At 36.9% G+C, this 14,797-nt stretch overlaps 1 protein-coding gene across 1 annotated transcript in view; it reads right to left on the reverse strand.

The window, feature by feature from the left end:
• Nucleotides 1-14,797, reverse strand: part of IQCM (IQ motif containing M) — a 363,785-nt gene that overhangs the window by 87,141 nt on the left and 261,847 nt on the right. The window contains exon 14 of the mRNA XM_059066097.2: nt 6,394-6,555. Within this exon, the coding sequence (XP_058922080.1) occupies nt 6,394-6,555 (162 nt within the window). The remainder of the gene's footprint in view (nt 1-6,393; nt 6,556-14,797) is intronic.

Genomic DNA, 14,797 nt, shown 5'->3' on the forward strand with positions numbered 1-14,797 from the left:
GAGGCAAGAATATACAGTGGAGAAAAGACAGCCTCTTCAATGAGTGGTGCTGGGAAAATTGGACAGGTACATGTAAAAGTATGAAATTAGAACACTCCATAACACCATACACCAAAAGAAACTCAAAATGGATTAAAGAACTATATGTAAGGCCAGACACTATCACACTCTTCGAGGAAAACATAGGCAGAACACTCTATGACATAAGTCACAGCAAGATCCTTTTTGACCCACCTCCTAGAGAAATGGAAATAAAACCAAAAATAAACAAATGGGACCTAATGAAACCTAAAAGCTTTTGCACAGCAAAGGATACCATAAACAAGATGAAAAGACAACACTCAATGGGAGAAAATATTTGCAAAGGAAGCAACTGACAAAGGACTAATCTCCAGAACATACAACAACCCATGCAGCTCAATATCAAAAAACAAAAAACCCAATCCAAAAATGGGCAGAAGGCCTAAATAGACATTTCTCCAAAGAAGATATACAGATTGCCAACAAACACATGAAAGGACGCTCCACATCACTAATCATTAGAGAAATGCAAATCAAAACTACAATGAGGTATCACCTCACACCGGTCAGAATGGCCATCATCAAAAATTCGACAAGCAATAAATGCTGGAGAGGGTGTGGAGAAAAGGGAACCCTTTTGCACTGTTGGTGGGAATGTGAATTGATACAGCCACTATGGAGAACTGTATGGAGGTTCCTTAAAAAACTAAAAAGAGAACTACCATACGAACCAGCAATCCCACTCCTGGGCATATACCCTGAGAAAACCATAATTCAAAACGAGTCATGTACCACAATGTTCATTGCAGCTCTCTTTACAATAGCCAGGACATGGAAGCAACCTAACTGTCCATCAACAGATGAATGGATAAAGAAGATGTGGCACATATATACAATGGAATATTACTCATCCATAAAAAGAAACGAAATTGAGTTATTTGTAGTGAGGTGGATGGACCTAGAGTCTGTCCTACAGAGTGAAGTAAGTCAGAAAGAGAAAAACAAATACTGTATGCTAACACATATGTATGGAATCTAGGGGGAAAAAAGTCATGAAGAACCTAGGCACAAGATGGGAATAAAGACACAGACCTACTAGGGAATGGACTTGAGGATATGGGGAGGGTGAAGTGTAAGCTGGGACAAAGTGAGATAGTGGCATGGACATATATACACTACCAAACGTAAAAGAGATAGCTAGTGAGAAGCAGCCGTATAGCACAGGGAGGTCAGCTCTGTGCTTTGTGACCACCTAGAGGGGTGTGATAGGGAGGGTGGGAGGGAGGGAGAAGCAAGAGGGAAGAGATATGGAAACATATGTATATGTATAACTGATTCACTTTGTTATAAAGCAGAAACTAACACACCATTGTAAAGCAATTATACTCCAATAAAGATGTTAAAATATATATGTGTGTGTATATATATATATATATATATATATATATATATATATGGACCTCCATTCAAATCAGGATTTATATGGGTTTTCCATTATATAATAATCTTATAGAACACCTCAAAGAATGGGTTCAACATTGTCAACTGAGTTTTGACAAGAGTAATAACTGTCCATATTCTAAATAAGTTAAGGAAAATCAGGAGAAGTCAGGGTAGGAAATTTAAGAAGGCAAAATAAATTACACATATATCAAATAGCTACAAGAAATATGTCAAAAAAAGGAGATTAAAAATGATGGATAGAAAACCAAGTAAATGCGGAGATGTGTATTTTAAAGGTCTAAAAAAGCACAAAGATATCAGCAGAACATGTAGTTGCTAATATCATATTCATAATAAATCAGACATATTGGATTATTATATATTAGTCTGAGTTCCATCACTTAAAACAAATGAGAAAATGTGGGAAATATTTAGAGAGAAGTGCCAAAAGTCATTAAGGATTAGCAAGAGGATTTCTGAGGAACAATATTTTAAAAGGAATATTTTTAGAAAAAAGAAAAGGTCTTAATCATGTAGGCATAGCCTTTATTTTGTTGAGAGTGAAACAGTTGCAACTGCAATAAAGGATGTATAAGAAAAGAAAGTCATGTTGCAAAGTAGAAAATTCTGAGCTGTCAAAGACGATTGAGTAATTGCCACAGTCTTTAAAGACAGGACAGATTCCCATTTGGCTAATGTATATCAGGTCTTGCCCGAAGGCAGTGGAATAAACTGAAGGGCATAAAAAGATACCTTGTACTCATAATAGGTAACATAATAGTGATTAGGCCAGGAAATCAGGTTCCAGTATTAATTATACAACTTAACTAACCATATGTTATAAAGGTAAGTAAAATTTACTATATAAGGGCTCAAAATGATGTATGAAAAAGAAATAGAACTAGAGGTCTTTGCTCATTACTCAGAATCTGAACTAATTAGAAAACTTACATTAATATAACAATATGATTTCAGTTAAGAATGGACCATTGGTTTGAGAAAGTAGTTTAATCATTCATTTGTATTCCCTAAAAGACAATGGCTAACCTACCCCTTTCAAGGTATTCCCATTAGCATTCCAAGAGCTCATTAATGTAATCTGCAGCTTCCAGGCTGGAAATTCAACAAAGTCACAAAAACTTAAGGAAGGAGAGGAACAAGTTCAGTGTACCTGTGATAGGCCATAAGGTCAGGGGATCTCAAAGACAGACAACTCATAAGGAAAGATAACCAAAGACATATTAAAAGACTAGCCCTCCAAATAACCTTTCCGAAAACAGGTTTGACAAGACTACGCTCCTGGAAAAAAATTTAAAGACTTTTTTTTTTAACTTCATCGATGGTCTAAGGTTACAAAATTATGATTCAGAAGAAATACTTTGTGCCTATTAAGCAATTTGAAATTATGACATATGCAGCATTCCAGTTACATTCAAGCCACTGTGCTAGGAATTCTGGGATGTAAAATATGGATATATGAAATATTTCTAGAGTATGTATGGTCTTAATACTACATACTTTGTTAACAGCCCATGCCATTTACAGAGCATTCAGTAACTCTGTTAACTACTCTTCAGTTCTTGCTGATGATACATCTCTAAATCTACAGAGTGAAATCAATAAACAAGAATGCCTACATTGTGAAGTATTAATACTGGAACATGTAATAAATTCCCAGAGCTATCTTCCCTAAAATGTTTATAGTCAAGGAGTTAACTGAGTTTCAGAAAGCTCTTCTATAATAGACTAATCTTTTTCAAGGCAAATGCTGCAAACTCTCTTGTCAATCAATTTAATAACAACTGTAATTCAAAAAGATGCAAGGCCCTGGCCACCTACTAAAAAGGAGAAAGAAAGCATAAAACCTCAGAAGATGGAGTTCTCAACTTATAAGGCCACTTCCGTATTTCCTTTCTATTTGTTTTATTTGAACCAAATGTTCACAAATGGGCTGTAGACAACGAACACAAATCTTTTAGAATGATAGGCTAACTTTCAGGGGGAAAATTGCAAAGAGAAAATAAATTGCAATCAGGGTCTTGGTTCATCTTATAGAACCCAAAGCCTTCAACTTCCTTTTTCATAATTTTCTTTCTCTTTCTTTCCCGCTTCTTCCTCCAGGCTATCTTTCAGAACTGAGCACTTAAACAGATCTTTACATGCACAAGCCAAATGAGACTGCATTAAATTTGTGACTCTCCAGATGAGTTCTAATATGCTAGTTTTAAACTTAAAGAGAAGACATCTTTCAAAAAAAGTCCCAAAATACAAATTTAACAATCTTGGTTGTTTAAATTTATGTTTTCAACTTTATTTTTACAGCTTTATTGAAGTGTAAATAAAAAACTACATGTACTTAAAACTGTATAATTTGATGAATTTTGACATGTTTACATCCATGAAACCATCACCTATCACCACAATCAAGTTAATAAACATTTCTATTGACATCATCCCTCAAATTTTGTAATCCATCAGGTCTCACTTCTATTTCCCACCTCCATCCCAGGTAACCACGGATCTGATTCTGTCACAGGCCTAGTTTGTTTGCAACTTCTAGACTTTTATATAAATGGAATCATACTCTTGTATTTTTTTTCGTCTAACCTTTTTCAGCATAATTCATGTGAGATTCAGCCATATTGTTTCTTACATGTATTATATACTGTCAACAGTTTGTTCTTTTAGATTGATGAGTAGTATTCTGCATGGATATATCACAATTTGTTTATCCTTTCACCTGCAGATGGGCATTTGAGTTGCTTCTAGTTTGGGTCTTTAACAAAAAAAGAATCTATGAATATTCATGTGTAAGTCCCTTTATGTACATATACTTTCTTTTCTCATGGACAAATATCTAGGAGTGGTATGGCTGAGTCATATAGTAAGTGTATAACTTTTTAAGAAAATGTTAAACCATTTTGCATGGTGTTTTTAAAATTTTACATTTGCATTGGCAGGATATTAGTGTTCCAGTTGCTGCACTTGGTGTGTTCTGACTTTTTAATTTAGCCCTTAAGGTAGGTGTGTAGTGGTATTCTACTGTGTTTAATTTATATCTCTCTAATGACTAATAGCAGTGTGCATCATTTTTGGGTTTGTTTGCCATTCTTAAATTCTTCTCTCTTTTTATTTTGTGTTTATTTTAAAAATTTTACTTTCAGTAAAATTCATTCTTTTTGGCATACAATTTGTTTTAGCTATGCAGAACAGTTTCATCACCCTAAGAACTCCCTCATGCAACCTCTCTGTAGTCAAACCCTCCCACCAGCATTAACCCTTGACAATCACAGGGCTGACTCTGTCCTACTAGTTTTGCTTTTCCAAAGTGTCATTTAAATGGAATCAATATATAGCCTTTGAGTTTGGCTTCTTTCAATTAAATGATGAATTTGAAATTAATCCATGTTATTGTATCAGTAACTCATTCCTCTTTATTGCTGGATAAGATTTCACTGTACAAATGCTAACAAATTTTGATTATCCATTCACCAGTTGAAGAACATTTGTGTTTTTCCAGCTCCTGGCAATTATGACTAAGCAGCTACATATATTTATATATAGGTTTTTGTGTAAACAAATACTTTCATTCCTCTTAGGTAATTACCCAGGAGTAGGATGGCTAGGCTTTATGGTTAGAGCGTATTAATTTATAAGAAAGTATCAAAATCTTTAGAAATGGGTTGTACAATTTAGTATTTCCACCAGCAATGTATGAATGTTCTAGTTTTTCTACATTCTTGCCAGATTTGGTATTGTCAGATTTTAAAATTTTATTTTAGTCATTCTAATAGATGAGTAGTGGTATGACATTATGGCTTTTATTTGTATTTTCCTAATGACTAATAATATTGGTCATCTTTTCATGTGCTTATTTGCCATCTACATATTTTCTTTGGACTATTTGGTTTTCCAAAATACAAAGTTAATTCATAGAAGGAGAGTCCTTTCAACAAATAGTGCTAGCACATTTGGGTATCAATATGTTAGAAAAAAGACAAAACTTCAACCTTGAGTCATGTACAAAATAGAGCTCAAAACAAATTATACGCTGAAATATAAAATTTAAAACTATAAAATTTCTAGAAGAAAACCTTGTGGCCACAGGTCTAACAATATTTCTTGGATACAACAGTAAAAGCGTGAGTCATAAAAGAATACAGTGGTAAACTGGACTTCATCAAAATTAAAATCTTCTGCTCTTCAGAAGATATTATTAAGAGAAAGAAAAGACAAGCCACAGACTGGGAGAAAATATTTGCGAAGCATATATAAGTTAAAGAATTTATATTCAGAATATCTAAAGGACTCTCAATGCTTAAAACAACAGCAAAAAATATAAAAATGGCCAAAAATTTGAACAGACATTTCACTAAAGAAGATACACAAATGACAAATACATGAAAATATGCTGTATATCATTGTCTACTAGAGAAATGCAAATTAAAACCACAATGGAATACCAATGCTATCTCTTAGAATGGCTAAAATTAGAAAAACTGATTATACTGAGTATTGATATAGCTATGGAACAAATGCAACTCTCATATTTCTACTGATGGGGAATATGAAATGGTTTAACCATGCTGGAAAACAGTTTAGTCAAGAGAAATGCAAACATATGTCTATACACACTCCAGTACATGAATGTTTGTAGCAGCTTTCCTTGTAGTATCACTTTTTTTAAAAAACAAGCCAAATATCCATCATCAGATAAATGGATAAACACAGTGTTTCCACTATTTCAATGGAGTCACCAAAGTATAAATCAGCCACTTTTTAAACTGCAAGCATAATACTTAAGAACGAAAGGGAATATTCTATAGGGTCTATCATCCCATATCATCTAAGTGATGGATAAGGGTTATATAAAGTACAAGGTCATTTCTGCCTTATTATAAAAGGAAATTATAAGGTTCAGCAACTTACCTATATACTTATATCCTTCTTCCCCATTTACTATGGGTCTCAGCCAAGTTGACCTAAGCCTCATATTAGTACACACATGGGCACCTTGAGGAGGGTAGAGTGTAAATAACATTTCAATTGCATTGGATTTCTTGATGATATCAGAGTATTTTGTATGGTCTTCTGTAAAAAAAAAAAAAGAACATTAATTTGTTTTTAATTTTAGACATTTTTACAAAATTTCTAATATGTTTCTTTTAAGGGATGTAAATTTAAAACTATTGAATAATTTGAATGCTAATGGTTATGCTGACAACATAGTTTTCTTTAGCCAAAAATACTTCACCAAAAATCTTACTGTTCAGATAATTCATAGCAAAAATTAAGGAGTAAGGGCTTGCTAGTAGAATCTTCAAACACTATCAGTTTAAAGCACTGTTGTTAATAGCTGTAGAAAAAAATAAGATAACCAACTAACAGCATTCACATTACACATACTATAACGTAATCATATTTTTAAAATTGCCATTAAACAATGAAATCAGAATAATCTGAAAAAGATGTTGATTAAATGAAGAGTTCCATAAACTGGAACTACTGAAAGAATACATGTTCTTAGGCTATGGTCTTTAAGAAAATATAATAACATCTATACAAATATTTATATAGCACTTATTATATGCAAGAAATGGTCCCAAGTGCTTTTGAATATTAACACACTTAATTTTCATAACACATCTGTAAGGTAGATACTATTGTTATCATCATTTTACATGAGGAATTGGAGGCCCAAAGAAATTAAATAACTTGCCTAAATCTTATAGTCTGTAAGTGATGCAATTGGGATTTGGATTATCTGAGGAGAAGCTCTTATTTGCAAACAAATGTTTGTCAAGTAAACATGACCTGCATTAACTAGTAGGTGAGAAAGCTGGGATTAAGAAATAATTTGAATTGTAGAGTGAAAAATCTTTGGTTATGGCCCTTGGGCCTGCAGTTTGTGTCTTCAGTTTTTGGTTGATAAGCCAATGTCCTAAAATTTAATAAGGCAGTCTTCTAAGCAATTAATTCAAAGTGACTCTATCTAGAAACATTTCAAAGAAAAGAGAGATACTAATGTAAATCTTCATTTATAATCCTGTTACATTGTCTATCTTTTTCTTCCTACCTATCTACCTTCCTTCCTTTTTTCCCCTTTATTTTTTCAAATATCATATTTTGTGGTACAGTAAGTATAAGGCAGTACAACATAATGATTAAATGATTAAGAAAGCAGATTTGTTGGTGGGTAGTATCCATCTATTGCCTCACCCTAAATCCACCCTTCATTGTCCTATTTGTGAGACTAGAATATTTCTCCCTTGCCATATGGGAAATTTTTAAGCATCCTTCATAGAGGGTAAGGTAGGAAACGAGGACAGAGGCTCTTCCTGGTTCTGGGGGCTTTTCTCTGATAGCTCCTACAGTGCATAGTGACCAGCAGTGCAGGGCACCTTCTGGGCCATGTTGCTTGGCACCCCACAGGGCTCCCCTGACTCACACTCTGGGAGCTTGCTAGCACGTTCCGTGAGGCACCAACTTCCCTTGAATGGGTTCCACATTGAGATACCTCCCTATGGGAAGTTTCCCCAGAACCACAGAGAGTGGCTTCCCTGGGAGTTCCACTAGCATGCTACCTCAGCAAACGTCTCTGCCACACACTGGGTCACAGCTGTGTCCTCTCCAAGAAGAGCTGGATCCCAGGGTAAATGGAGAGGGTAAGGGACACTCTTTAAAATTTGCCCTTTCCTTAAGTGCTCTGCCTCAGACTGAGGGTTAGTGCCACTCCTTATATCTGCTCTTCTCAATTCTTTAGAGTTTTTTTACCCTTAGTAGCCAATCTTATTTAATCACCATAATAGTTAATAATTCTTCATATTAATCTTTTCCTGCTCAAATTACCATGTAGTTTTAGTTTCTAACTGGACCCTGATTGATACAAACAGACCTGGGTTTTAATTCTTGAACCACCATTAACAGGCTAGGAAATATTAGATGAATCACATTTATCTCCTGGTGATAATGCTGACATTATAGGGTTAATGTTAGGATTAAGTGATATAAGAGATATATAAAAATTTATAACACCATGTCTGTAAGTACTACATGAGTGTGTTAGTTTTAGTTTTCATCTAGTATTATTCCAACACTAATAAAAACCATTAGAGAGCCAGGAAATAAAGTTACTGCATCTTTCAATTATAAACATCTTAGGGAGTTTTCTGCCTCTTTTTAAAAGGAAAAGTTCAAAATTATTCCCCTCTAACTAAAAAAAGCAGACATCTTCATATGTGCTCAGATATGCAAAGTTATTAGATATACCTCACTTGAATAATTCTAAATCCTTTCTCATCTGTCAACAGAAGAAAGGAAGCCAGAACTATTACAAAGCAGTGCTAAAGAGTCAACCTTGCTTTACTCTTTCACTCTGGTCATACTTCATCAAGAAGTTGAGCAGGGGAGATCCTCAGGCAGTAGAGGTCTCTTCAAGTTGTGAAGGCGACAGCATTTTGTGAAGGAGGATGCAGCATTAATTACATTATGAGAAATCATAGAGTGAAATTAAATAAAATCCTGAAGTTTTCTATCACACACAAAGTGAGGAAATAAAATAGATCAGAGTTTCTCTCTTCGAAACCATAAAGAAAAAAAATAAAGTAGAAAAATCTAGCAATAATAGAAGCCTTTTTAGTGTGAAGGACCAAATTACACTTAGATTTCTCTCCTCTTCAAGATTTATATCTTTCTAATTCCTTTAGCTTAAACAAGATGTTTAGTGATGTTATTTAATAGGGCTATGCTTATTAGTTTTAATAAAGCATTTTATTTTCCATAAAGGAAAACGTTTTCATTTGGGGAAAATTAAAATGCCTACACTAAAATCTAAGTAGTGGTGAATGTAGACCTGCCACTTTCTCTTCCTGGCTTATCCTGATTGAAGACTTAAGTAGAAACACATGAAGTCTGTGGAATGTTGAACTTGCCATGACAATGTGATATAGTGATAGCTATAGTATCAGACACACATTCAAGGTTTTCAGCTCAGAGTCTTGCTAATGCCACCATTTGCCATCAGGTAATACAAATGGAGACTTAGAGCTTATATAAACAAGGCATAATGATTTTGGAATAATTGTACCTCTTTTCATAATATCAAAGTTGATTACAAGTAAGCATTTTTCATTTTAGAAGACATATGGCTTGTAAAACATGTCCTCTTCTTTTTGTTTTATTACATATGTCATCCCAAGATAAAAAAAGGAATTTAATTTTTGTTGCTGATATTGATAACATGTTGTTTATAGAGCACCTTGCTTTTAATATACTGCTAAGTCGCTAAGTCAATATTGACACATTACATTTAGATGTAATAATACAGTTCTCAGAACTCAAAAGAATAATAAGAGCTCTTCCTTACGCCTTCTTCCCCAAGCCATATACATAGTAAAACTCTGAAGATCTTAGATGTATGTGTCTAGGTCTAGCAAAAGCCCACACAATATTTCCATAAATCTCTATTGCTCCCAGGTCACCAAGTATTAATTATCTTCATTAGAGGTAGCAGCAGTGGTTGAGAGCAGAGGCTTTAGAGCTGACCACTGCTTGGGTGTGAACCTGGATCCGCCATTTATGAGCTGTGTGACCTGAAGCAAGTTAGCTAACTTCTTTGCAGCTCAGTATCATAGTAAAACTGTTCACATAATAGTGTTGTCATGAGCTGATATAAAGTCTTTAGAAGAACACATAGTCTATGGCCAGCATTATTTAAGTGTTATTATTATTATTATCATGCTCTTCATTTAACAGATGCTGGTACCGCCTCTATCCTATTTAGATAATGAGGGCAGTTTCCTATCTTGTCCCCCATCTTACTTGTCTTCTGGATGGATGGGTGGAAAAGTGGACAGTCATCCTGAAGTCATTGCTCTTTCTGGTCACTCCTACACTATTTTGGATATTCTAAAGGTAAGTGGTTCCTGTTGTATACAGATCAAAAGTTTTGTGTTAATTAGTGCTTGTGAGCTACTAATTGATGTTATGGTGGTCTTCCTTGTTGCTATTATTAGCATATTTTGTTGAATCTAAGACATTATAGATGTTGATGACCCCATTAGTTTACACACCACTAAGAAATATAAAAGACTGGAAATTTAACTAGGGCATACCATTGATTATAAGATATAGCTCAATTTTAGAGACATTAAAATATGAAAATATACATCTTAGCATTAACAAAATATGGCAAAATCATGATATCCAGTTGCCTAATTGACAACTCCACTTGGCTAACCAACAGGCACTAATGTCTGTCCTGTTCTAGGATTCCCTGTCTCAGTAAATAGCCCCTATTTAATGGCACAACCTAGAAAACTAGGAGATCTCCTTGACACCGCACTACCCACTGCCAACCTCCTAGAAAAACTATCATCTATTTTTATACAAACACTTTTGTCTCCTAAACAGTCTTCTTGGCCCTTTTGATCTTGCCTCTAAACAGTGGCCAGAATAATAGTTTAAAGTATTTTTAATACATTTTCCTTTTCAGCAGTTCCCTAGTTCATACATTTTCCTATTCAATGGTTACCTAGTTCATACATTTTCCTATTCAACAGTTCCCTAGTTCATACATTTTCCTATTCAATGGTTCCCTAGTTCATACATTTTCCTATTCAATGGCTTCCTGATGCTCTTAAAATAATACCAAGTCCTTACTATGTCCTGAAAGATTTTGAACATTCTGGCCCCTGCCTCCTCCTCCATCTCTACTCTAGCAACCTTGGTTTTCTTTCAGTTTCAGAATCACACCTTGCATCCTCCTACTTCAGAAGCTTTGCATAAGATGTTCTGTGAGGCTGGTATGTTCTCCTCCCAAACCCTTTCCTCCGTTGCCTCATCAACATCTACAACACCTTCATGTCTCTTCTCAAAGTGTCCTCTGACTCTCACCAACTAGATCAGGCTTTCATATTATATCATCTCAGAGTTATTGTTCTCTGTACTTTTCCTCCATTACACTTACTGAAGTTTGTAATTATATTATTCCTATTATTACTTGAGATCTGCCTCTTTCACAAGACTATCAGTTATAGGCAGACAAGGTCCGTGATTGCTTGCTAACCATTGAATCTTCTAGCACCTAGCCCTGTGCCTGATACTGGGAAAGGGTCAATAAAAGGCTTTTTAATTAACAAATAAATACAACAATAATTAATAGTATTCATTGGGAGCTTAGTATATAGCAGGCAGTGTGCTAAGCAAGTTATGTACATTAGCTAAATTAACCCTAAAATCACATATGTGTGACTTGCTGACAATCCTATGAGTTCAATACTAGAATACTCATAACACAGCTCAAGACACTGAGGCATAGAGATGGTTAGAGAGCATTTTCATGGCCTCACAGTAAGTGGTGAGGCCAGGATCTAATCTTAATTCTAACTTCAAAGTTGGTCCTTTCAACGAGGGTGCCATATCATTTTAAACACACTGTTCCCGGTATCATGGGACTGTTAGCCCCTTCCGGGGTTGCTAGTTGTCTGGTGGCCTCTCCCTTTGAAGTCTTCTTCCAATCTTCCTAAATCCTTTAGCTGTCCCTGCATAGTCAGCACTATGGTTTCTCTCACAAGAGCTCATAGCTCTTTCCAGATGGTTTTCTGATGTTAGTCTTCTCCACAAGAATTTATTTTATACAGACTATTGACAAGCCCTCAGATCAAAACCACAGTTCATCAACTGATTATAACCCTCTTAGTTTGCTAAAGATCAAGCCAGAATAAAACCCCACAGTGGGACCTCCTTAGACACCTACACTTATCTCCTGCCTCTCAGATAAGCAAGGCTCATTATGCTTAATATTCAGAATAGGTGGTGAGTGTTCAGAGGACCCAAAGATGCCTGTCCCTCCCTCTTCTGCACAGGCCGATTGTATTATTGAGGTCTCACTGCTTCCCTACTGCAGACCCTGAATTTGAATATTTAAGGCAGTGGTCCCCAGACTTGTACTTAAAGAATCACAGGGATTTTAAAAAACATTGTAAATGGAATCATACTAAAGACATACTTTCGTTTGGTAAATACTTTGGTTCCATGGTTATTTTAACATTATTTTATGGTTTTAAAAGCATTACAGGAGTAGGAGCTTCAAGATGGCGTCAGAGTAAGACATGGAGATCACCTTCCTCCCCACAAATACATCAGAAATACATCTACATGTGGAACAACTCCTACAGGACACCCACTGAATGCTGGCAGAAGACCTCAGACATCCCAAAAGGCAAGAAACTCCCTATGTACCTGGGCAGGGCAAAAGAAAAAAGAAAAAAACAAAGACAAAAGAATACACACGGAACCTGCACCTTAGGGAGGGAGCTGTGAAGGAGGAAAGGTTTCCACACACTAGGAAGCCGCTTCGCGGGCGGAGACTGCGGGTGGCGGAGGGGGGAAGCAAAGGAGCGACAGAGTAGAGCGCAGTAACAGGGTGCGGAGGGCAAAGTGGAGAGAATTCTGCACAGAGGATCGGTGCCAACCAGCACTCACCAGCCCAAGAGGCTTGTCTGCTCACCTGCCAGGGCGGGCGGGGCTGGGAGCTGAGGCTCGGGTTTCGGAGGTCGGATCCAGGGAGAGGACTGGGGTTGGCAGCGTGAACACAGCCTGAAGGGGGCTAATGCGCCACAGCTAGCTGGAAGGGAAACCTGGAAAAACTCTGGACCTGCCAAAGAGGTAAGAGACTTTTTCTTCCCTCTTTGTTTTCTGGTGCGCAAGGAGAGGGCATTAAGCGTGCTGCTTAAAGGAGCTCCAGACACGGGCACAAGCCGCAGCTGTCAGCACGGACCCCAGAAACGGGCATGAGACACTAAGGCTGCTGCTGCCACCACCATGAAGCCTGTGAGCAAGCACAGGTCACTATCCACACCTCCCCTCCCAGGAGCCTGTGCAGCCCGCCACTGCCAGGGTCCTGTGATCCAGGGACAACTTCCCTGGGAGAACGTACGTCGCGCCGCAGGCTGGTGCAACGTCATGATGGCCTCTGCCATCGCAGACTTGCCTCACATCCATACCCCTCCCTCCCCCCAGCTGAGTGAGCCAGAGCCCCCGAATCAGCTGCTCTTTTAACCCCGTCCTGTCTGAGTGAAGAACAGATGCCCTCAGGTGACCTACACGCAGAGGTGTGGCCAATCCAAAGCTGAACCTCAGGAGCTGTGCGAACAAAAAAGAGAAAGGGAAATCTCTCCCAGCAGCCTCAGGAGCAGCGGATTAAATCTCCACAATCAACTTGATGTAACTTGCATCTGTGGAATACCTGAATAGACAACAAATCATCCCAAACTGAGGAGGTGGACTTTGGGAGCAATGATATATATATATATATTTTTTTTTCATTTTTCTTTTTTTGTGAGTGTGTATGTGTATGCTTCTGTGTGTGACTTTGTCTGTATAGCTTTGCTTTTATCATTTGTCCTAGGGGTCTGTCTCTCCGTTTTTTTTTTTTTTTTTAGTATACTTTTTAGCACTTGTTATCATTGGTAGATTTGTTTTTTGGTTTGGTTGCTCTCTTCTTTCTTTCTTATTTTTATTACTTAAAATTTTTTTAATAATTATTTTTTATTTTAATAACTTTATTTTATTTTATCTTCTTCTTTCTTATTTTTCTCCCTTTTATTCTGAGCCATGTGGATGACGGGCTCTTGGTGCTACAGCCACGTATGAGGGCTGTGCCTCTGAGGTGGGAGAGCCACGTTCAGGACACTGGTCCACAAGACAGCTCCCAGATCCACGTAATATCAAATGGTGAAAATCTCCCAGAGATCTTCATCTCAATGCCAAGACCCACCTCACTCAACGATCAGAAAGCTACAGTGCTGGACACCCTATGCCAAACAACTAGCAAGACAGGAACACAACCCCATCCATTAGCAGAGAGGCTGCCTAAAATCATAATAAGGCCACAGACACCTCAAAACACACCACCATACGTTGAGCTGCCCACCAGAAAGACAAGATACAGCCTCATCCACCAGAACACAGGCACTAGTCCCCTCCACCAGGAAGCCTACACAACCCACTGAAACAACCTTAGCAACTGCAGACAGACACCAAAAACAATGGGAACTACAAACCTGCAGCCTGCGAAAAGGAGACCCCAAACACAGTAAGTTAAGCAAAATGAGAAGACAGAGAAACACACACCAGATGAAGGAGCAAGGTTAAAAACCCACCAAACCTAACAAATGAAAAGGAAATAGGCAGTCTACCTGAAAAGGAATTCAGAATGATAGTAAAGATGATCCAAAATCTTGGAAACAGAATGGAGAAAATACAAGAAACGTTTAACAAGGACGTAGAAGAACTAAAGAGCAAACAAACAGTGATGAACAACACAATAAAT

This window comes from Kogia breviceps, chromosome 6, assembly GCF_026419965.1.
Source record: "Kogia breviceps isolate mKogBre1 chromosome 6, mKogBre1 haplotype 1, whole genome shotgun sequence".
Lineage (NCBI taxonomy): Eukaryota > Metazoa > Chordata > Mammalia > Artiodactyla > Physeteridae > Kogia > Kogia breviceps.